Source organism: Apodemus sylvaticus, chromosome 11 (genome assembly GCF_947179515.1).
Source record: "Apodemus sylvaticus chromosome 11, mApoSyl1.1, whole genome shotgun sequence".
Taxonomy (NCBI): Eukaryota; Metazoa; Chordata; class Mammalia; order Rodentia; family Muridae; genus Apodemus; species Apodemus sylvaticus.
The window spans coordinates 37,353,377-37,376,208 of NC_067482.1; the positions used below are offsets into that span (position 1 = coordinate 37,353,377).

At 40.6% G+C, this 22,832-nt stretch overlaps 1 protein-coding gene across 2 annotated transcripts in view; it reads right to left on the reverse strand.

Annotated features, from left to right (window-relative positions):
- Slain2 (SLAIN motif family member 2) overlaps positions 1 to 22,832 on the reverse strand; it is a 56,329-nt gene that overhangs the window by 19,861 nt on the left and 13,636 nt on the right. For both annotated transcript variants that reach the window (XM_052198277.1, XM_052198278.1), the window contains exons 2-4: positions 16,944 to 17,092; positions 7,917 to 8,081; positions 1,562 to 1,723 (exon numbers count right to left, since the gene is read on the reverse strand). In XM_052198277.1, the coding sequence (XP_052054237.1) occupies positions 1,562 to 1,723; positions 7,917 to 8,081; positions 16,944 to 17,092 (476 nt within the window). The remainder of the gene's footprint in view (positions 1 to 1,561; positions 1,724 to 7,916; positions 8,082 to 16,943; positions 17,093 to 22,832) is intronic.

Consider the following 22,832-nt stretch of genomic DNA (forward strand, 5'->3'; position numbering starts at 1 on the left):
AGCAATAGGGAACCTTGCTACAGAAACGGAAGGCTGAACCCAACGCAGCCTCTCCAGTAACAAGGGAGAACTTTAAGCAAGTCACAATCACCATAGTATTTTGTATTTCTCACTGTAAGAACAAAGGCACTTAGCCAGGCAACAGCTCAAAAGTGTAATTCTAATTTTTAACTACTGTACACAAATCTTAGAAGAACCATGCTGTAAGAATAAAACCATAAGCCGGGTGGTGGTGGCGCACAACTGTAATTCCAGCACTCTGGGAGGCAGAGGCAGGCGGATTTCTGAGTTTGAGGCCAGCCTGGTCTACAGAGTGAGTTCCAGGACAGCCAGGGCTATACAGAGAAACCCTGTCTCGAAAAAACCAAATCCAAAAAAAAAAAAAAAAAAAAAAAGAATAAAACCATAGCTTTAAAAAATGGAGGGCAGAAGATGTTTTCAATTTTCTAGCATAACGGCTTAGAAAGAACTACTAAGTATAAAAAGTTATGATTTCTACTATTTGTTACCCAAACACAGCACTAAAGTTACAGAAAATAGTCTGCAGAATTCTGCACGAAAGTCAGTGTTCAAAGTAAGACCTGAGTTTACTCTAAGGTGCAGAATTAGGCAGCATTCTCTTTCCTGTATATGAATAACTAGCATCTTACTGACCCTACACTGACTTAGTGGAGAGAGAAATCACAGAAGAAAGGTGTTATTAGTGCTCTGGGCTAAGGACTCAAGGCAGCATACAGCTCTGCATCTTTCTAGGGGAGGCCGTACTCAAGTGGTAATGATCTAGTGGAGTAGGCCACAGTCTGCAGTTTCCTAAAACCTCAATTTGATAAAGCTTACAACGTATTTTACAAGACATATCATGCATATAGGTACAACCAAAGAAAGCACTTAAGTTTTGTAGCAATACTCCATATGCTTAGCCACTGTCAAGACTTTGACATGTATTTCACTGAAAAGGTTACAGGGTCACGTTATAGTTTACTATCACGTAGTTCATATGTTACAGTAGTATAGTCATCCTACAATATACACATATGCAAGGACAGCAATACCACTTTCTTGCATTCAAAGAGAGCCAGGGCATCCATCCTCAAAAAGTATTAAAAGTTTTGCCTATGTACACTTTAAGGGTGACAGGGAAACATTAGATACTGGGGCTCTTACTGTACTTAAGGAGATACAGAGTGTAACCGTGACAATGTAATTTCAGGGAAGAATAGTAAATGAGAAGACAGAAGGCTTCCTAGGGTATTAAAAACACACTAAGATATAGAGTAACATAATAACTACAGTGACAAGAGCCAATATAAACTGTACAGAGTACAAACACCACTGACTAACCTAATGTGCCTTTCTTGTCCTTGCTACAGCCAGCTGTCTTATAGAAAGTACAATTTGAAAGCAAGTGTATATGTGGCATCAGTCTCTGAAGTGTTTACTTCAGCACTTACACTTTCATCATCTTACTATGTTTCATAACACTTTAAAATACATAATAAATTGAATACATACAATAAGCTGTGTAATAACAAAAATCTCAACTTTAAGAGTGCAAACTTACTTTCCTCCTGCATCCGGGCTAGAATCTGCACGTCAGTTACATCATTTAGCTTATAGTTGGATCCAATTGAATCTTCATCTAATTCTGAAGCACTTAACTCACTATCTATAGAGGACTGAGGACTGAGTGGAGGGTTTCTATCTGATGAACTTTTGAAGTTACCTTTAGGAAAAGGAAAAAAAACACATCAAACCTTGGGAAGAAAAAATTGAGCTAAACAGTTGGTACAATTAGCCAAATAATTACATCGTTTGATTTGGTTTTTATTCTGCCATTTACATTTACAAAGCTCCCCAAAATAAAATTAGATACTGACCTCATTAGGAGAAAAAAGTATAATTCAAGTCCCACAAAATAATTAATCTTTCAGCAAGTGCCTGATACACAGTAACTACAGGCTAAAGCAGTGCTTCTCAACCCTCTTAATATTGTGGCCCTTTTACAGAGTTCTTCATGTTGTGGTTACCCCCACGTGTTGTGGTGATCATAAAGTTCTTTTCACTGCTACTTTATAATTTCCTGTTATAAATTATAATGCAAATATCTATGTTTTCCAGTGGTTCTAGGTGACCCCTGGTGATCCACAGGTTGAATACCATTGGGATGGAGAATTTCAACTTTTATAAGATAGTCAGGGAAGCCACTCTGTAAGCAGATGAGAGTATGATACAGTGGTTTCTCCTTCCAAATTTTGTCATTAGCATCATCATAATCTTTTCCTTGAAGAAAAAAATGTATTTTCCTAAACAATACAACTAATTTGAGAAAAGTAATTTTCTAAACATTCAAGAAGCAGCCCCCAAAAGGAACAGTAAGTTAATTGTCTGTCCTCCATGCTGCCAGGCTTGGCAAACAGGTGAAGGACAATAGGTGGTATCAAGAAAACTAGTACAGGGGCTGGAGAGATGGCTCAGCAGTTAAGAGCACTGACTGCTCTTCTGAAGGTCCTGAGTTCAAATCCCAGCAACCACATGGTGGCTCACAACCATCTGTAATGAGACCCGAAACCCTCTTCTGGTGTGTCTGAAGACAGCTACAGGACACTTACATATAATGAATGAATAAATATTTAAAAAAAAAAAAAAGAAAACTAGTACATTGTTAGATGTACTCTATTACACTAATCCAAAGGGACAAACCTGTAGAAACAAGGAATACACACATTAATTTAGTGTGTTTCTTAGGAGATACTTTCTCAGGGATGTTTCACAGAAGAAATGATAAAAGGCTTTTTGTTTGTGAGACAGGATTCTACTTTGTAATATAAACTTTCCTTGAACTCACTATGTAGCCTAGGCTAGCCTCCAACTTCCAATCCTCCTGCCTCAGCCTCCCAAGTGCTAGGATTGTAGGCATTTGATACATCTAGTTTTCAAAAAAAAAAAAAAAAAAAAAAAAAAAATTCATCATTACAGTAACTATCCACAAGTCTAGTTCCAAACCCACCTAAGATCCCTCTTCGTCCCATCCCCAATTTTACGCTTCTGTCTGTAGCCAGCCATCTTCACGGCCACAGGCTGACCTCCAGATCAGTGCGTGACCTGCTTCGTGGACAGCCATCTTTGACTGGCAATATACTCCTTTGCTCTGTCTTCCTTCCCTCTCTGCCTGATGCCATCTCCACACCCAAAGCCCTAGTTCCAGACCAACAGTTTGGAGACCATCTCTGCAAGGTCAATTAAACAGGTTATCTACTACCTTCATCTGGCCTAGCTCAGATCAGCCAGATTATCACATAAGTCACAAAAATAAAGAAGTCCACATGTTCAACTCAAATTGCAAATACAAAGTTTGAAGCACTCCCTAGATGAACTCCAAAACACAGAATTTGAAAGGATAATAATAAACTTTACCAAAGGGTTTGAAAAAATTTAAGACACAAACACATACTCCATTGCCCTCCAAAGGGTTAACAACAATGCTGAGTGATGCCTAAGAAAATGCAAATGCCCGGCTGGATGAAATGACGACAATGTACGACTGGAAAACTGAATGCAACAAAGAGGGAGAATTAAACAGAACACAAGCTAAAATGAAGATGGAACTGAAAAATTCAATATGCCAATTAGAAAGCCTTGGAAGAAGGAAATGAATCAAACAGAAGAAAGAATATCAGGACTTAAAGGATTTGGATGAAATAAGAATATATATATGTAAACAAGCATAAAAAGAACATGAAGGAAATGTTTGACACCGCCAAAATACCAAGCCTTTGAACTACAGGTGTAGATGAGAGAACACGAGGGTCAGTGCTGTTAAACCAGAGTTAACAAGATCATAGAGGAGAAGGCTCCAAAGATATATCCACACAGACAAAGGAAACACACAGAATCCCAACTAGGCAAGAAAATTTCCATGGCATAAACAACTCCTTACTGAATGATGAATGGGTCAAAGAAGAAACCAAAATATTCCTGAAACTAAATGAAAATAAAAACAGAGCACAACAAAAGCTCTGTGACACATTAAAAGCAGTCCTAAGAAGGAAGTTTATAGCCCTAAATGTCTGCATTAAAGAGAATAAATAAATGTCTTCATGGCTCAACTAAAAAAAAAAAAAAAAAAAAAAAAGGAAAAACCAACTCAAAACCAGGAGATGAGAAGAAATAATAAAAATCAAACAGAAAAAAAAAAGCAACACATAGGATCAAGGAATCTAAGAGCTAGTTCTCTGAGAAGACAGATCAAGGCCTTCTTGGTCTAACTAACTACACACACACACTCACACACACAAAGTAGGGGGTTAAATTATCAATAAAAAAATGAACAGGGAAACATCATGGCACAAAGAAATATAGATTATTATAAAGGAATTTAAGAACCTGTACTCCACTGAGTTGAAAAATCAGAAGACAGATGACTTTCTTGATTCATGCAAACTACCAAAGTTAAACCAAGAGATCACCAACGTAAACGGACAAGGGAGGAGGCTGAAACTAATAAAGTGCTTTGCAACTAAAATAAATCCAGGTCTAGATGGTGTCACAGCAGAATTCTACCCAAGTTTCAAAGAAGAACTACAACCAATAATTCTTTTTTTTTTCTTTCTAAATGAGAAGGATTACTACAAACTTGTTCTATGAAACCCGTATTACTCTTAAGACTCAAACTAGGAAAAATACAATAACAAAAAACCAGGAAAACAGACCAACATACCTGATGAACATAGATGCAAAATTCCTCAGTTAAATACCAGCAAACCAAATACAGGCACATATCAACATGACCATGTTGGTTTTATCCAGAAATGCAAGTTTGGAGGGAACAATATATGTATGTTAATAAACATATGTCATAAATGGACTTAAAGCAAAAATCATATGATCATCTCAAAAGATGAAGAAAAAACCTTTGACAAAACCCAACGCAGTTTGGGTTAATGATAAAAGTCCTAGAGAACATAGGACTAGAAGAGATATACCTCCTAAATACAGGGTAGATATGACAAACCTGAAGTGAACATTGTCATAAGTGGAGACAAACTTGAAGTGATCCCATAAAAATCGGGAATACAACAAGGTTGTCCACTTACCTTCACTCCTTTTTAAGACAGTGGTAGAAGCACCAACTTGAACAACAAGGCAAGAGAAGGAAATTAAAGTGATACAAATAGGAAAAGAAGTCAAGTATTCCTATTTGCAGATAATATGATACTTAATATAAGAGATCCCAAAAACTTCAACCAGAAAACATTTACAACTAATTTTAGCAAAGTGACAAGGTACACAATCAATGTATAAAAATCAGCCTTTCTACACACCAACAACAAACATATTGAGAAAGAAGTCATGGATACATGCCATTTACATTATCAAAACAATAAAATATCTTGGAACAGACCTAACCAAGGTGGTGATAGACCTCCACAACAAAAACTTCAAATCTCTGAATGCAATGGAGACATTAACACATGGAAAGGTACCATGTTCCTCAATCAGTAGAATTACTATAGTGAAAATTAACATCCTATTAAAAAAAAACAATTTACAAATCCAACAGTAAGAACCCCAATCAAAACACCCATAGCATTTTTCATAGAAATAGGAAAAAATCCTATAATTCATATAGAACCAGAGAACATCGTAGATAGCCAAAGAAACCATGAACAAAATAAGTAATACTGAGTGGATTGCCATTCCAGACTTCAAGATACAGCATAGAGCTGTGGTAATAAAAACAATATGACAATAGCACAAAACAGATGAACAGGCAGAAGCAAGTGGGTCTCTGATAGTTGAAGGTCATCCTGGCCTCCCTAGTCAGATCCAGGACAGTCAGGGCTACATAGAGAACCTGTTTCAAAACACAAAAACAAACAATAAAAAACTAAAAAGCTCTGTACGGCTAAGAAAAACAAGTCACAAAGAAACCCACAGAAAAGGAGATAATCTTTGCCAGTTACACCTGATAGAAGATTAAATATTCAGGATAGACAAAGAACTTGAAATTCAGAATTAAGGAAACAAAAGACCCATGGGCTAGGCATCTGAACAGAAGGAATCAAAATGGTTAAACAGTACCTCCAAAGTGTTCCTTGTCCTTAGCAATCAGAGAAAGACAAATTTAAAACAAGTTTAGAGATTTTATCTTGCCCCATTCAGAATGACTAAGACCAACAAAACTGACAAATGCTGACAAAATTGTGGAGAGGAACCCTCATTACTTACTGTTGGTGGGAATGGAAATTTGTGGATGCAGCCACTTTGAAAATCAGTATGGAGAATCCTCAAAAAGACAGAAATAAATCTATCATATGATCCAACCATATAATTCCTTGGCCTATGCCCACAAGACTTGACACCATCCTCTTCAGATCTTGCCGAGATGCTTCCTGCTGCCCTATTCACCAGAGCCAGGACACAAAGCAATCCAAATGCCCTTCAACTGATGACCGAATAATGAAAGTGAGACACACAGAGATGAAGGAATACTAGTGCACTGTAAAAACTAAACTCTAATCATGGCATTTGCAGGTAAATACAGAAAAGATTATACTCAACACTAAAAGCCAGGCTCTCTCATCTGCCATTTCTATCTAGCTCCACATCTTCAGGCACGAGTTTACAAACAGAATCACTGAAGAAAACTGAGCCGCAGGCAGCTACAGAAATGGAACCACGGGTCAGGGGAGCGCTAGAGAGGGAATAACACATAATACGAAGAGGAAAACAAAAATGGAGGAGGGGGGGCTTCAAGTGGGAATGGGGAGGGACATCAATACAGAAGAAAAAGGGAGGGCAGACAAAAACATCAAAGTTTGATAAAAGCCTCAAGGAACCAATATTATATTTATCTAAAATTATACACATAATATCTGTATGCATGTGTGTATGTGTGCATATATGTACCTATCTATACATACTTCTCTTTGGGGGGGGACGGGGAGTTTGAGCAAGTCTGAGAGGGCTTAAAGGAAGTATGCCACTTGGGCTAACAATGCTCTCCACAGGAACCAAAAACTAACAAAAACCAGGCACAAGAACCCTCCTTTCAAATGGTTGGTTGGGGTGATTTACGTGACCCCCACATTTGCTACTGCCCCAGCTGCCTCTTACTGGTCCCAGGTAAGCCCTGCCTGCTGAGACTCCACCGAGGCAGGCAGCAGAGTCTGTAACTGGCCCAAGGGGCAGACAGACCCTTGGGCTTCTAGAGTCCACTGGCCAGCCAGTATAGCCAGTACAGCCAGTATAGCCAGTACAGCCAAGCATGAGCTCCAGGCCAGTGAAAGACCCATCACAAAACTAAACCCATTGGAAAATCAAACAAACAAACAAACAAAAAGACTGATGTCACCCTGTGGGGTCCCCATGCATGTGCATACAATCACACATGCACACACTCACAGCTAAGCAGCACGCTCACCATTTTGAAGGAAGCTACACTAAAAGATTAAAGAATGCAGTAAGAGAGATGTGGTGAGTTACAAAGAGTGAGCTACTCAAGCAAAGTGCCTGTAGCAGACTGAGAACAGAGAGGCACCCAGGCCACATGTACTACAGTCAGATATGACCTAGGCCGTAACGCTTACTAAACCTCTTTCAAAAACAGGTCTGTGGACTTCATAACCCCAACAGGCTGCAAATAGGTTTTATTGGTTAAAGAAATCAAATTTGTGGTCCTGTTTAATTTAACCAGATTTTAAATACTAATTTTAAAACCAGATTTAGGCACACACCAAAGAATTATATGCAGAAAACAGGCTGGCACTAACTCACCTTTGTGTCTTTGGTACTTAGTACAGTTAACTAGGATAAAACAGCACATCAAAGACATCTCCTATTGCTTCAGCTTCATAAATAAAATGAACCTAAACTTGGGATGAGTTGTTCCTTTCGGAGGTAAAGCCACTCCTTACCTGAATTTCCAGGAAGCATAAGCTGCTTGACTATGGGAGGCCGCACTGGTGTTGAGGACGGAGAGTTGAAACCACTGCTGTAAGGGCTACTGGCATTTGGACTATACGGACTCGAATAACTCATAGAGTTGAAAGGATTATTGTATAAATTTTGCCTCTTGAGAGCTGTATTAACAAAAAGGGAGAAAATCAAATTTAGTAACTAGGAAAAGGTTAACATTTCAAAACCTTTTCTTATTTCAGATTCATGAGGTCAGGACATGATGTCCCATGAAACAGCCTTTTATATAACTATGTGTGTATCCACAGATTAGTGCTGCTGTCAGCTTAAGTAGGGAATTTTACAGGAGTCAGCAGTAACTAGACTTGTAACTGGTCCAAATGCTGAGAATAAGTGGGAAGCCACAGATGTGACACCTCTATCACCCCAGCAGAGCTTAAGAAGCACTGTAGCTGGCCTGAGAGTGTTGGGTCTAAAACAGCAAGTGAAACCACAACCACACACACACATCATTCCTTAAATGGATATTTCTTACTTCAGTTATACAACACTTTCAATATTTACAAGCTAAATCCTAGAGAATGTATAGGACATGGGCTGCAGGGAAAGAGATCTTAAAAACAGCAAGTGCTCAAGGAAGAATAGCCTACAGAGGTAAAGAAGAGGAAGGAACAGCTTAGGGAAAAGTAGCTGGAGTAAGATGTGGTCCCAGCATTTGGGAAGCAGAGGCAGATGGATCTTTTTTTTATTTTGAGGGCAGTCTAGTCTGTAATAGTGAGTTCCAGGTCAGTCAGGACTACATTGTGAGACCCTGTTGCTCACCTCCTTCCACTCAAAAAAAGTAGCAGACATAATAAAGGTCCTGATACACTATGCCCAGAAGCATGAAAAGTAAGTTAAAGCTTTAAGGTTCATTTTTCCCTTGGGGTGGTGGTGGGGTAGTTGTTATTGTTGTTATTGCTTTGAGCAAAGAGTACTGTAATAGAATCATATCAGAGAGGAAATATAATAAGTAGACTAGACTAGGTAATAAACAGTGACTACAAAATGAATTTTAAAAAGGAACACACATTAAAAACTGGAAGATGAATAAAGAAAAACAAACTATATGACTGAAGTTCTGGTTTGCCTACTGACAGAACAGTGGGTGGTTTAGGGAGGAGGAGGAAGAAACATTTTCCTGTCTAGTTAGACATGTGATTGTATACATACTCTGAGATAGCACAATATATACATATATGTAATGTATTGCTATGCATCATGGTCACAGAGATGTCAACCTGAGCAGAAGCACAATTGCTAACTTCAGTCTCCTCTAGTTTATTACATTTGATTACTAATCACCAGCATGCTCTCTTCCATGTTCTTCTTCACAACACTAAGACCATCAATATGCCAAAGACTCCCATTATTTGTTTTCAGTCCCAAATTTTCTTCTTTTGAGCTTTAATGTCAATACTTCCCCACGGGCATGGCCAATGTGTCCTAGAGTCAGTATACCAAATCCAACTTACAATCTTTTGGCTAAAATCAATTTCTCCTACAGGACCTAGGGGACATCCCTCATTTAGATTGGTGTGGTGGCTTGGATAATAATAGCCTTTATATATTCATATGTTTGACTACTTGATCCTAGTTAGTGGAACTGTTTGGGAAGGATTGGGAGGTATGGCCTTGTTAGAGGAGGAGTGACCTTGTTGGAGGAGGAGTGGTCTTGTTGGAGGAAGAGTGGCCTTGTTGGAGGAGGAGTGGCCGTGTTGGAGGAGGCATGGCCTTGTTGGAGGAGTTATGACTTTGTTGGAGGAGGAGTGGCCATGTTGGAGGAGGCATGGCCTTGTTGGAGGAGTTATGACTTTGTTGGAGGAGGAGTGGTCTTGTTGGAGGTGGTATGGTCTTGTTGGAGGAGGAGTGGCCTTGTTGGAGGAGGTATGGTCTTGTTGGAAGAGTTATGACTTTGTTGGAGGAGGTATGGCCTTGTTGGAGGAGGCATGGCCTTGTTGGAGGAGGCATGGCCTTGTTGGAGGAGTTATGACTTTGTTGGAGGAGGCATGGCCTTGTTGGAGGTGGTATGGTCTTGTTGGAGGAGGAGTGGCCTTGTTGGAGGAGGTATGGTCTTGTTGGAGGAGTTATGACTTTGTTGGAGGAGGTATGGCCTTGTTGGAGGAGGCATGGCCTTGTTGGAGGTGGTATGGTCTTGTTGGAGGAGGAGTGGCCTTGTTGGAGGAGGTATGGTCTTGTTGGAGGAGTTATGACTTTGTTGGAGGAGGTATGGCCTTGTTGGAGGAGGTATGGCCTTGTTGGAGGAGGCATGGCCTTGTTGGAGGAGGAGTGGCCTTGTTGGAGGAGGAGTGGCCTTGTTGGAGGAAGCATGGCTTTGTTGGAGGAGTTATGGCCTTGATGAAGGAGGTATGGCTTTGTTGGAGGAGGCATGACCTTGTTGGAGGAGTTAAGGCCTTGTTGGAGGAGTTATGGCCTTGTTGGAGGAGGCATGGCTTTGTTGGAGGAGATATGGCCTTGTTGGAGGAGTTATGGCCTTGTTGGAGGAGGTATGGCCTTGTTGGAGGAGATATGGTCTTGTTGGAGGAGTTATGGCCTTGTTGGAGGAGGTATGGCCTTGTTGGAGGAGGCATGGCTTTGTTGGAGGAGGTGTGTCCCTGGGCATGGGCTTTAAGGTTTCTCTCTCTTTTGGCCTTGAACTTTCAGGTAATACTTTGTAAGCTCTCAGCTCCTGCTCCCAGACCATGTCTGCCTCCATTGCTCCCAATCATGATGGTCATGGACTAACCATCTCAAAGTGCAAGAAAGGCCCCAGTGAAATGCTTTCTTTTAAGTTGACTTAGACACAGCGCCTCTTCACAGCAATAGAGCAACTGAGACAGTCAGTGACATGTCCAGCCACACAAGTGGAAAACCATAGAAATCACTCCTGGTACTTACTTCTATTTCTTCATATCTTTTTTTTTTTTTGACTTGGTTTTTTCGAGACAGGGTTTCTCTGTGTAGCCCTGGCTGTCCTGGAACTCAATCTGTAAACCAGGCTGGCCTCAAACTCAGAAATCCACCTGCCTCTGCCTCCCAGAGTGCTGGGATTACAGGCGTGCACTACCACCGCCTGTGCTTCTTATCTTGTTTATCCCTTTTATTACTCATAATCCCCCAGGATGTTAAATATATTCTGACTTTATAAATAGCTCTTACCTTATAAATTACCTCCCAGCACTTCCTCTATGTCAGTCTAGAAATTTTAATATTTCCCTCCCTTCTGTCATGGAGCTAGCTACAAAGAAAAAACTTTTTCACCTATGTATCTGATAGATTAAGATCCCTATTTCAAAGGGGATCTTGCTGGCTTCCCTAACAAGTTTATCATACCCTTTGATACAGTTGTCCATGCTCCAATCATGCTTTTGCAATTAAGTCTCCCCTAAAAACTCAAGGAGACCCTGGGAATGCTGGTTCAGTAGGTAAGGGCTGCTGTGCAAACCTGAGGCTGGAGCCTAGAAGCCTAGCTTTCATGTAAAGGTGACAAGTGTGTTGGCTCGCTTGTAACCCTAGCTGGAAAGGTGAACATGGGATCCCCAGAACAAGGTGCCTATAATCTCTCAAATTTCTAGGTAAGCTTTGCCTTATCAAAAATTCTATTAAAAAAAAATCTTGAAAACAGGAGAGTTCAATACTACAAAGTTCAAACTTGCAACTGGTTATTTTTTTTTCCATTAAAAAGTTAAAAGTGGCTTGGCATGGTAACACACAAATTTGATCCCAACCCTTAAGAAGCAGAGGCAGGTGAAGCACTCTGAGTTCAAGGCCAACCTGGTCCACAAAGTTTTAAGCAGCAAAAGCTACATAGTGAGATATTACCTCAAAGAGATTTACATGTATATTTTAAATATATACATTACATACATATTTCCAATAATACATTATACCTATGTAATTTGGTAATTTGTTTTGTGCATGTAGCTATAATTTAAACACTGTTAAACAAAAATAGTATTTGATAGCATACAGTTCTGGTTAAGAATAACTGTCTTACATACTCTACAATTAAAAACATTATTTATATGTATGGGTATTTTGTCTGCATATGTGTCAGTGTACTGTGTGCAGGACTGGTGCCCTTGGAGGTCAGAAGAGGAATTCAGATCCTGAGGTACAGTCAATTGTGAGCTGCCATGTGGGTGATGGAAATCGAACACAGGACTTCTGGAAAAGCAGTCAGAGTTCTTAATCACTGAACTATCTTCAGCCCCTTCGATTTCTTTTTTCTTTCTCCCCTCCCCACCCCCAGTTTGTTTGTTTGTTTGTTTCCCTGTGAGAGCTGAGGAGGTCCCTAGTGAACTTGTAAGGAGTGAATGAGGGCACGATTGAACATGTACTGTTTGACGTGAGCACTGCCAGGTCTACCACCAATGCCTCAGCCCCATGGGATGGCTGAGTGTGAATGTTGACACTGTATTTAAGTGTGACTGTTTAGGAATGACTGACCAGTACAAAAATTAATACTATGACTACTTTCTCCCTGATGTTTACAGCCCAAGACTGCTCACTTACAAAGCCCTCCTACCCAGACAAGCTAGCCCCTGCCCTCGCTGTCCATGGTAAAAGCTGGAGTTCCAAATGCAGTTTAAAAAATTGGATCTGGAGTTTCATACATGCACGTTTGCATGGTATTATATCCCAAATGTGGTATATAGATTTCACATTTGTGTGTGTATATAAAATTTATTTTTCTAAATCATCATCCTTCAACCTTGGAGAATTGTTTTGATTAGAGAGACAGGGCTTTGAGAGGGTCTGCAGTGAGTGCTTCATGGCTTATATAAGCAGGCGTGTTCGGATTTTCTTTTCCTGATGGCTTTTTGTCTGGCCAAGAACATCTACATATTATGTTAATAGGCACACAAACGTATAGAAAAAAAAAGAAAAGCTGGGATTCCAGGTTTTCACACAGTTGGTATGGCTCCATCAGCCCACCTAACCCTAGCTTTTTTCTATGTGTGTCTGTATGTCTGTCCTTTCTTCATCTCCTCACTGCCCCAGTCACGTTTCTGTTTACAGGCACAGAGACCTGAGTTCTGATCCCCAGCACTCACACAGCAGCCTAAGCACAGCAGTACACATCTGCAGAAGCAGTGCTGTTGCAGGGGGAATAGGCTTGCTCAAACACATGAGTCTATGGAGGCCACAGCATAATGCAAAATACAGAGTCTCTCAGTCTCACAATCTTAAAGTTCTAAGTCTCTTTTGAGATGTACAGTCTCTTAACTATAATCCATTATAAAATCAAAATCAAAAAGCAGATCACATACTTCCAATATATCATGGCACAGGATATATATTACTGTTCCAAAATGTCATAGTGAAGAAATATTGGATCAAAGCAAGACTAAAACTCAGTTGGGAAAACAGCAAACTCTGCATCTCCAGGTCTGATGTCCAACTGCTTTCTCACCAATGACTGCAATACACTCTTTTTCTTGGGCTGGTTCCCTGTTGGCAACTTTCCTCAGCAGGTATCCTACAGCTCAGGCATCTCGAGCATCTTTGGGACTCCAAGACAACATCAACTTCACAGTTTCTTGTTCCAATGTCTGGGTTCCACACATTTCCGGTGGATCTTTTTTGTGTTGGATCTTTGGGGGATCTTTTTGTGTTGGATCTTTGGGGGATCCAACTCCCCCAATGGGCTTGGGTCACTTCTGCAGCTCTGCCCTCTGTAGCACTCTAGGCTCCAGATGACTCTGCTCCACTGCTGCTGTTGTTCTTTCTGGTCGACCTACTGTACTGGCATCTCCAATATTCTGGGGTCTTCCACTGCATGAACCAGGCTTCACTAATAGCCTCTCATAGGCTCTCTTCATGTTGCCAAGCCTCAACTTCTTTACATGACCCCTTTAGTCCTGGGCTGTCAACTACCAACTGAGGCTGCACCTTCACCAACAGCCTTTCCTAGCCTCTCACAGTTTGAGGCCTCAGCTGTTCTCCATAGCCTTCAAAACCAGTACCATCTGGGTGACTCTTACACCTTACCAAGTGCAGATATAGCTTGGTACAAGCTTGGTTATCTCTTTATGCTCTTAGAACAAACTTCCCAGAAGACTTCACCTCAGTGATACTGGTCTCTTCTTAATCATCATAAATTTCTTAGTTCCAGTTAACTACCATCAATTGTCCCAGTAACCCCTTCTACTCTTGACCCCTAAAGTCAGAGCCATACAGTCAAAGCTACCAAGTTCTGCTGCTTGCTGGGGCTGGAACAGGGCTCCCTTGTTTGATTACATTATCACCAGCTTTCTGTTTTCCAATGGTTTCCTTCACTGCCTAAGCTTGGCCCTTCTGGAACTGAACTCTGAGATCTGCATGCCTCTGTCTCCTGAGTTGTGGGATTAAGATTGTGTACTGCCATATCTGAACCTAAGCTTTTCTTTACCTGAAACTTACTCTGTCTCAGGCTGGCCCTGCTTGTCTTGGTCTTCTGGGATTAAAAGCACATACCACCATGCCGGGAACTAAGCTTGTCATGGCCACTATGCGTCAAGATTTGTATCAAAAGTGTGTCATCCGACATCAAGATCAGGATCAAAAGTCTGTGGCTTCCAGCCTCAAGTATGGATCACAGGTGTGCCCTCCATTTCTGGATTGTAGTTCATCCCAGATATAGTCAAGTTGACAACCAAGAATAGCCATCACAATCCATGCCTTGTTACTCTGACACACAATCATATTTCCTTATGTCCAAATGAAAACAATAACCAGGTCATAATAACACCTAACATGAAATGATTATTTTTTGTTCAACTGCAAACAAACAATAAGTTTGGCTGGGTGAGATCTTGTTTAATGTCATTGAATACAGAATTTAGCTCCATTTCACTTCTTGGTGCCCCCTTTACTCTTTGAACCATACATTTTGTATTTTTTCTTTCTCAGGTTGCTACTCTTGATTAAAAAACACTCTTTATAAGAGTGAACCATAGGGTAAAGTCTAAACTAGGCTTTTTGGAGACTCCGTTGTCAATGGAATTAATCTAAATTTCTTCACGTTAGCCTCAGGCAGACTCTTCAGACAAGGGCAAAAAGCAGCTACATTCTTCACCAAAATATCACAAGATATCACAAGATAACAGTCGATAGGCCACATACTAAAATTCTGTTCCACTGAAACCTCTTGAGTTAGGGCCCCACAGTTCAAAACACCCTCAGTTATACTGTCTTCCATACACTTCTACTAATATGGCCCATTTAATCCCCACTTAAAGCATTCCATTGCTTTCAAAATTCTAAAATCCACATTCCTCCAAACAAAAGCATGGTCAGGCCTATCACAGTAATACCCCACTTCTGGTAACAACTTCTGTCTTAGTTAGGATTTTATTGGTGAGATGAGACACCAATGACCAAGGCAACTTTTATAAAGGATAACATTTAATTGGGGCTGGCTTACAGTTTCAGAGGTTCAGTCCATTATCATCATGGCAGGAAGCATGGCAACCATGGTCCTGAAGAAGGAGCTGAGAGGTGTAGACATCTTGTTCCAAAGGTAGCCAGGAGGAGGCTCTCTTCCTCACTGGGTGGAACTTTGAGCACTAGGAGCTCTCAAAGCCCACCTACACAGTGACATAGTTCCTCCAACAAGGCTACACCTCCTAATAGTGCCACTCTCAGGGCCAGGAATATTCAAGCCACCAGAGCTCCAGGGTCAGGCAATCTAGCAGTATCCGTGAGTGCCAAGTTTCAGTGAGAAAACCCATCTCAAAAATATAAGGTAGGAAGCAACTGAGAAAGATACATATTAACTTGACACAGTCAACCTGACACAAGCTAGAGTCATTTGGAATTAGGAAATCTCCATTGAGAAAGTGCCCTACCAGAATGGCTTATGGCACAGTTTCCTGCCTGATGACTGATGCAGGAGGCGGCACCAGCTCACTGTGGAGGATGCTAACCCCCAGGCTGATTCTTCTAGGTGCTGTAAGAAAGAAGGCTGAGCAAGCCAGTAACCATTATTCCTTCATGGCCTCTGTATCAACTCCTGCCTCCAGGTTCCTGCACTGTCTTCCCTCAGTGATAAGGAACTATAAACTGAAATAAACACCCTCCTCCCCAAGTTGCTTTTGCTCATGGTGTTTAACCACAATAGAAATGCTAACTAAGCAAACACCCAATGTCAACTTTTGGCTTCCACATGCACATACACACATAACAAATATAGGTGTACCTGTACCAACACAGGTATGTGCATACTCCCTCATGAACACTACTACATAGATACACATACAAAAATAGTCTATTCAGAATTACTTATCATGCTTCCTAAATTATATTTCATAAACAGTAAGTTTTAAAAGACAGAGAAATGCAAAGAAAGACAATGCTTTTCCTATATTTCTTCCCACACTGGCATGTTACATTAGATGGCATAAATATCACTATGAACACGTTTTGTAAGCTTTGTGAATGCTGTTAAACAAAAGGGTATTAAAGCAATTTAAAATGTCAATTACAAAAAAAGAAAGAAAACTCTGAGAAGGAAGAAAAGTGAGTAAGAGGTACCTTCTATGAGCCAGAAGCCAAGCTAGGCTCTTCTACATCCGCCATTTCCTCATCCTGATGAGGAATCCGGAGCTCAGCTCGAGGAACCAAACATCATCAAGTTGGGAACAAGCAAGCTCTTGAGTGAGGCCATGGTGTCTATTGGCTCTTTACCCATGTTCTCCAGCACATCCACTTACCAAAGTGAGGTATGTGGGATACGTTTTGATGACATGAGACAAACATTTTCATTTTAGGAACTGTTTTAGTTCATTATTAGAAAGATTAAAATTCATAATCTCATAGATATAATCCATTAAAGTAAGACTAGGATTTTTAAAAACTGTTATTACATGAATATAGCTTTCATGATGAATACAGTGAAATTCAGAAAGGCAATTAAGCAAAAAAAAAAATGCACATTCAACTCAACATATATGCTTTCAGGCCAAAGAAAATTAATGAATTCACAATTAAAGTTTTAGACATACCTGACATAGTTTGATCAAGTTTGTGGATAAGAGACTTTTTAGCACACTCCACATCAGGACTTGGGTAATCCAAAACTTGCCTGCACCAAACTAATGGACTAACAGATTTCTGCATTGGTGTGAGTTTTTTCTTTGGTGATGAGTACAACCTAGAAGAAAACAAACACGAAAGGGCACATCCATTACTGAGCACAGGACTATAAACTAGGGTCTCCCTGTAAAGGTTTAAGGAGAAATGGTGAATGATGGCGTATGCTTAGCCATAACTACTTACTGTGCAAGAAAATGATACAGCAAGCAGCATAAACCCCCCAGATGTCAACCACAAAATGAACCCAAGGGAGGAATTCTCAAAATCAACTCTACTTTTCTCTTGAGATTAGAGCTACAAAGAAACACTTGTCTTCATAACAATTTATGATGTTTTCGGCAAGACATCACTAACTTCCTAATCTTACCACACACTAAATCTAGACAGAGAAGCAGGAGGAGCTCCACCTCCTGCTTTCCTTTCTACCAAACATACACATACTGTACCAGATGTAGGACTTACTGGGTAGTCTTCAAGTCCTGTCCTCAGACTGGTGTGTCTGAGAAGACCAGCACTTCACACACACACACACACACACACACACACACACACACACACACACACACACACATTACTTTGGTTTTCAAAAGGAAGAAAGGCACAGTTGTTGAGAAGCTCCTGAAGAGGCACACAGAAGGGAAAGGTGAGTAGAGGTGGGGGACATACTTAAATTTCTACATTGGAGTTCTTCCTCAGATTAGTCCACTTGTGCTGGTTATTAATAAATCATGTCAGGTATAATTCCTTGTGAAAAATATAGATCCTTGATTTTTAACAAGGACTATATGTGCATTAATGAAGTGGGATTTATGAAGAGAACACATTTTGCTTATATATATGGACACAGATGTCTCAGTAAGAAGTACTCTCATATTTTACCTTAATCAAATTAAGCCAATATTAAGAAGTGATGGTCTGGTAAAATATTTAAATAAACATTTTTCTACAATATGATATTTTTTACAATTAAACTACTTTTCAAGAGCAACACAAAATTTCCATTCCCTCTCTTTTTCTCTATCTGTAGTTTATGTCTGGTACTACCTACCGTTTACTTTGACAAAGATTAACCAAGACTATATAGGGTAAATGACTCTTGCAGTATAAACAGCAATTAAAAAAAAAAAAGCTGTGGTACATTCTCTTTCCATCTTAAATACTGCAAGTGTCTGTAGCAAATCTCCATGTTGGCATCTCTTCTTTAAAAATTATAACTACTGCACACTGACTCTGTCAGTTCAAAGCCTGTAAATGAATAACTATCATTTATACAACTTTATTTTAAATGACATTCTACACTGTTTTTTAGGCAAGGTTTCATTCTGTAGTCCTAGCTGGCCTGGAACTCACTATGCAGACAATACTGGCTTCAAACTCAGAGATCTACCTTGCTTCTGCCTGGGATTAAAGGTGTACGCACCACCTTGCCTGGCTAAGGATTAATTTGTTTATAAAATTACATGAGTATTTGCCTGTATATTAGTCAGGGTTTTACTGCTGTGAACAGACACCATGACCAAGGCAACTCTTATAAGGACAACATTTAACTGAGGCTGGCTTACAGGTTCAGAGGTTCAGTCCATTATCATCAAGGCAGGAGCATGGCAGCACCCGGGCAGGCGTGGTGCAGATGGAGCTGAGAGTTCTCCATCTTCATCTGAAGGCAGCTAGAAGACTGGCTCCCACAGGGTTCTCATGCCCAGCCCCACAATGACACCGCTCCTCCAAAGAGACCACACCTACTCTAGCAAGGCCACACTTCCTAACAGTGCCACTCCCTAGGCATATTCACACATGTTCAAACCACCACAGTCTGCATATATGTATGTGCATGTGTGGTGCTCTCAGAGGCCAGAAAGGGTATCAGACACACATAGCTGTGAGATGTGGGGATTCTGGGAGCCACACATGCATTCTCTGCAAGAGCAGCAAGTGCTTATAACCACTGAGCAGCTCTGTCTCACCACTTCTAATATGTAACTTTTTACTGGTTTCATGTAACTTACCCAGACATCTCACATGATAATCTTGGGACATAATTTATCTGTTGTTGGCTACAGAACTCATGATAAAAAAAAATTCAACGAACATGAACAGGAGAAGTTTTTTTCTATAAAAAAACCATATTCTTAGTAAAAGAAGTGAACCGCATACATCACATGCTAATGTTGTACTATTCCATTCCCATTCACAGGAAATGCCTAGGGAAAGACAAGGAGCACAAAGTACCTTAATGCTTGCCTAGGCCTAGAGGTGGGAGTTAGGTTTCTTTCTTTTAGATGGTACTTAGTTGTGGCATGGCTTCATGGCTGTAAATACACTACATTCATTGAAGTGTATTAATTAATTCTCAGAATTTTATGGTACACAAACTACCTAAGTATGGGCAAACATTATGGTATGTTAAATTATATTTTACTTTTAAAATTATTTTAGAAAATTGAAAGATGTTTAGTTTCATTCTAATACAGCAACTACTATAAATTAAATGGCCCAAACTTCAGAAATTAAAGCCCAGCTGAGTGAAAGCATCAGCGCCCTGCTCACTGCTAACCTACACCCACATCTCCTGCTTCTACAGTGGCACAATGTAGCACAAGCAACAGGGTCTCTCCATCTCCTGCCTGCCTCAATGTCGAGCCCCCCTTCCTTAGAAACTGCCTTTCCTTACTTTCGTGTGGGAAGTGGCTGTTCTTCCTTCTTTGGCAGATAGGAGGAAGTCCAGGGAAACCAAAGGGAACACTCACCATGCTCACACTCACTGCCTATCACCCAGTTTTCTACTCTCAGTCCCTGACACCACTCTACAGCTAGAAATGGAGGCCTACAGGACACTCATAAAAAATTATTCTTTGGCTAGGGAACCTTTAATTGATTTTTCGAAATACCTGTAAACCTCTCAGAGGATAAATAAGCTGGGGTATCTCACACATCTGGATCTACTCTTAGGAAGACAAAGAAAACTTATGAGAAAAACCTCCAGCAGGCCATGATGGCACATGCTTATTGTAATCCCATCACTTAGAAGGCAGAAGCAAGCAGATTTCTGTAAGTTCAAGTCCAACCCGTTCTACAAAGTACGTTCCGGGTCAGCCAGGGCCACACAGTGAGACCTTGTCTCAACCACCACCACAACAACAAAAGAGAAAAAACAAGAGAAAAGAAATCCTAATAAAAGCACTTGTAACAAATACACATTTCATTGCTCATTTCTTAGAAGCATGTGAGCTTCTTAAAAGTTATAACTTTGTCTATTAAAAACATTTAATTTTCACTTTCAAAAATTTAAAGTCAAAGTGACTTAATCAAGGAAGAGAAGCCATAGGAAGAGCAGGGGAGCTGGGCGGTGGTGGCGCATGCCTGTAATCCCAGCACTCTGGGAGGCAGAGGCAAGCGAATTTCTGAGTTCGAGCCCAGCCTGGTCTACAGAGTGAGTTCCAGGACAGCCAGGGCTACACAGAAAAACCCTGTCTCGAAAAAAGAAAAAAAAAAAAAAAGAAAAAAAAAAGGAAAATAAATGTATTAGGATCAAAAAAGAGCAGGAGAGAAAGAGCAGGGCTCAGGAAGCTGCAGGCTCTGGTAGACCTACTCAGTTTCATGAGTAATACAACCAAGGATAGACGGATGTGCCCCTGGGTTTCATTTGATGAAAAACTTACATTACTTTCAAGGGTTTGCTAGTTAGGACAGAACCTAAATTAAGAAAATGTCTCCACTTAATCCCAGTACTTGGGAGGCAGAGGCGGGCGGATTTCTGAGTTAGAGGCCAGGCTGGTCTACAGAGTGAGTTCCAGGACAGCCAGGGCTACACAGAGAAAAAAAAAAAAGAAAAAAAAAAAAGAAAAACAAACAAAAAAAAAGAATGAGGCAAGCCTGTGTGGGTGTTTTCTTAGTGAGTGATCTGGAAGGGCCCACCTCATTGTGGACACTGCCAACACTGGCCCACAGTCCTGAACGGAACTGAGTGTTTTAAAAACTGGCTGAGCAACAGTAAGCAGCACTTACTCCTCCATGGTCTCTGTATCGGTTCCTGCCCCAGGCTCCTGCCTTGAGTTCCTTCCCTGACTTCTTTGAATGATGGGTCACACATTATAGGATGAAGTAAACCCTCTCCTACCCAGGTCGATTTTGGTCATGGTGTTTTCTCAGCAATAGAAACCTTAACCAAGACACCTCATTGCCCTATTAAAATTAAACGGCAGAGGTCCAATGAGGAGCTCAGCCTACCTCACAAAAACAAGGCTCCAAGGAGCAGGCATGCTACCTCAGAACTCTCAGGCTCCCTAAGGTGCGTGGAGCCCATGGGGAGCTGCTCTTCCACTGTTTATAAGGAGGGTGTGAGCCAGGGATCCATTTTGCTCAAGTAGGCCAGGTGAACCCCTGGGGCTCACTGGACAGACACCCTAGCCTATTTGGCAAGTTCCAGGCCACTGAGCAGAAAACAAAACACAGACAGAGGGTAGATCATCCTAGGGGATGATGACACTCTTCTGTCAGAGGCCAATTATTGCCCTCTCACAGACAGCAGAGGAAGACCTAAGCTTTGTTATCAACCTGGCTACCTCAACCAGGCAGATAAGGAAGCAGTAGTTAACGAGGGCTTCTGAATCTCCTTTTTGTCCTTTTTTTTGTTTTGTTTTTTGTTTTTTGAATTTGGTTTTTTCAAGACAGGGTTTCTCTGTATAGCCCTGGCTGTCCTGGAACTCACTTTGTAGACCAGGCTGGCCTCAAACTCAGAAATCCGCCTGCCTCTGCCTCCTAGACTGCTGGGATTACAGGTGTGCACCACCATACGGAGCCACCACCATGGACAGCTTTTTTGTCTTTTTGTTTGCTGAAACTGTGAGGCATTGCTGACTTCAGAGATCTACCTGCCTCTGCCTCCCGAGTGCTGGGCTTGATTAAAGGTCAGAGCCACCACTTCTAAATAGTTTCCTGTTGTTAAAAAGCCCATCCTCAGAATGTTCTTTACATCTCTGATTTTAAGTTTACTACCTTTGATTCCTCCTGCCAGACAATGATGGATCAACAATCTTCAGTTCATTGGCTTTATAGAATTGGTGATTTAAGTATTCCGCAGCACTGGTTCTAAGTAAGAGTTAACTGCAGTGGGTGATGGCCACAGACCCTTTTCCAAGGTAGGGATTACTGACTTTCTTCAGATTTCTATGGTTGTTTTAATATCAATGCTGATGCTGAACAAGCACTTGGGATCACTGCTGTGCAGATTAAACTACTGTCTTTATAGTCTACATCAGTGGTTCTCAATCTGGAGGTCACAGCCCCTGGGGGGGGGGGTGTTGAACTGTTGTAGGACCCTTTCACTGGGGTCACCTAAGACCATCAGAAAACAGAGATATTTACGTATGAGTCACAATAGTAGCAAAATTAGTTATGAAGTAGCAGCAAAAATAATTTTATATTGGGGTCATGTCAACATGAAGAACTGTATTAAAGGGTCATAGCATTAGGAAGGTCGAGAACCACTGACCTACAGAGAGCCTTTTCGTTTTCTTTCAGTTGTTTTTATAATTTACAGTTTGAATTTTATAAAATTCAGTTCAAACATAATAAAAAATATATTGAAAGGGTAAGTTAGAAATTTACTTTTAAGCAGTTTCCAAGTTATAATATCCACCTTTCAATATTTCCTAAATTATTTTATCATATGACCACTTGTGTAAAATATATCCAAAGATACAGAATATGTTCACTGTATTTTTAAAATGCATTTTATTTTATGTATATGAGTGTTCTCTCTTCATGAACTCCTACAAGAGGGCATAAGCTCACATTAC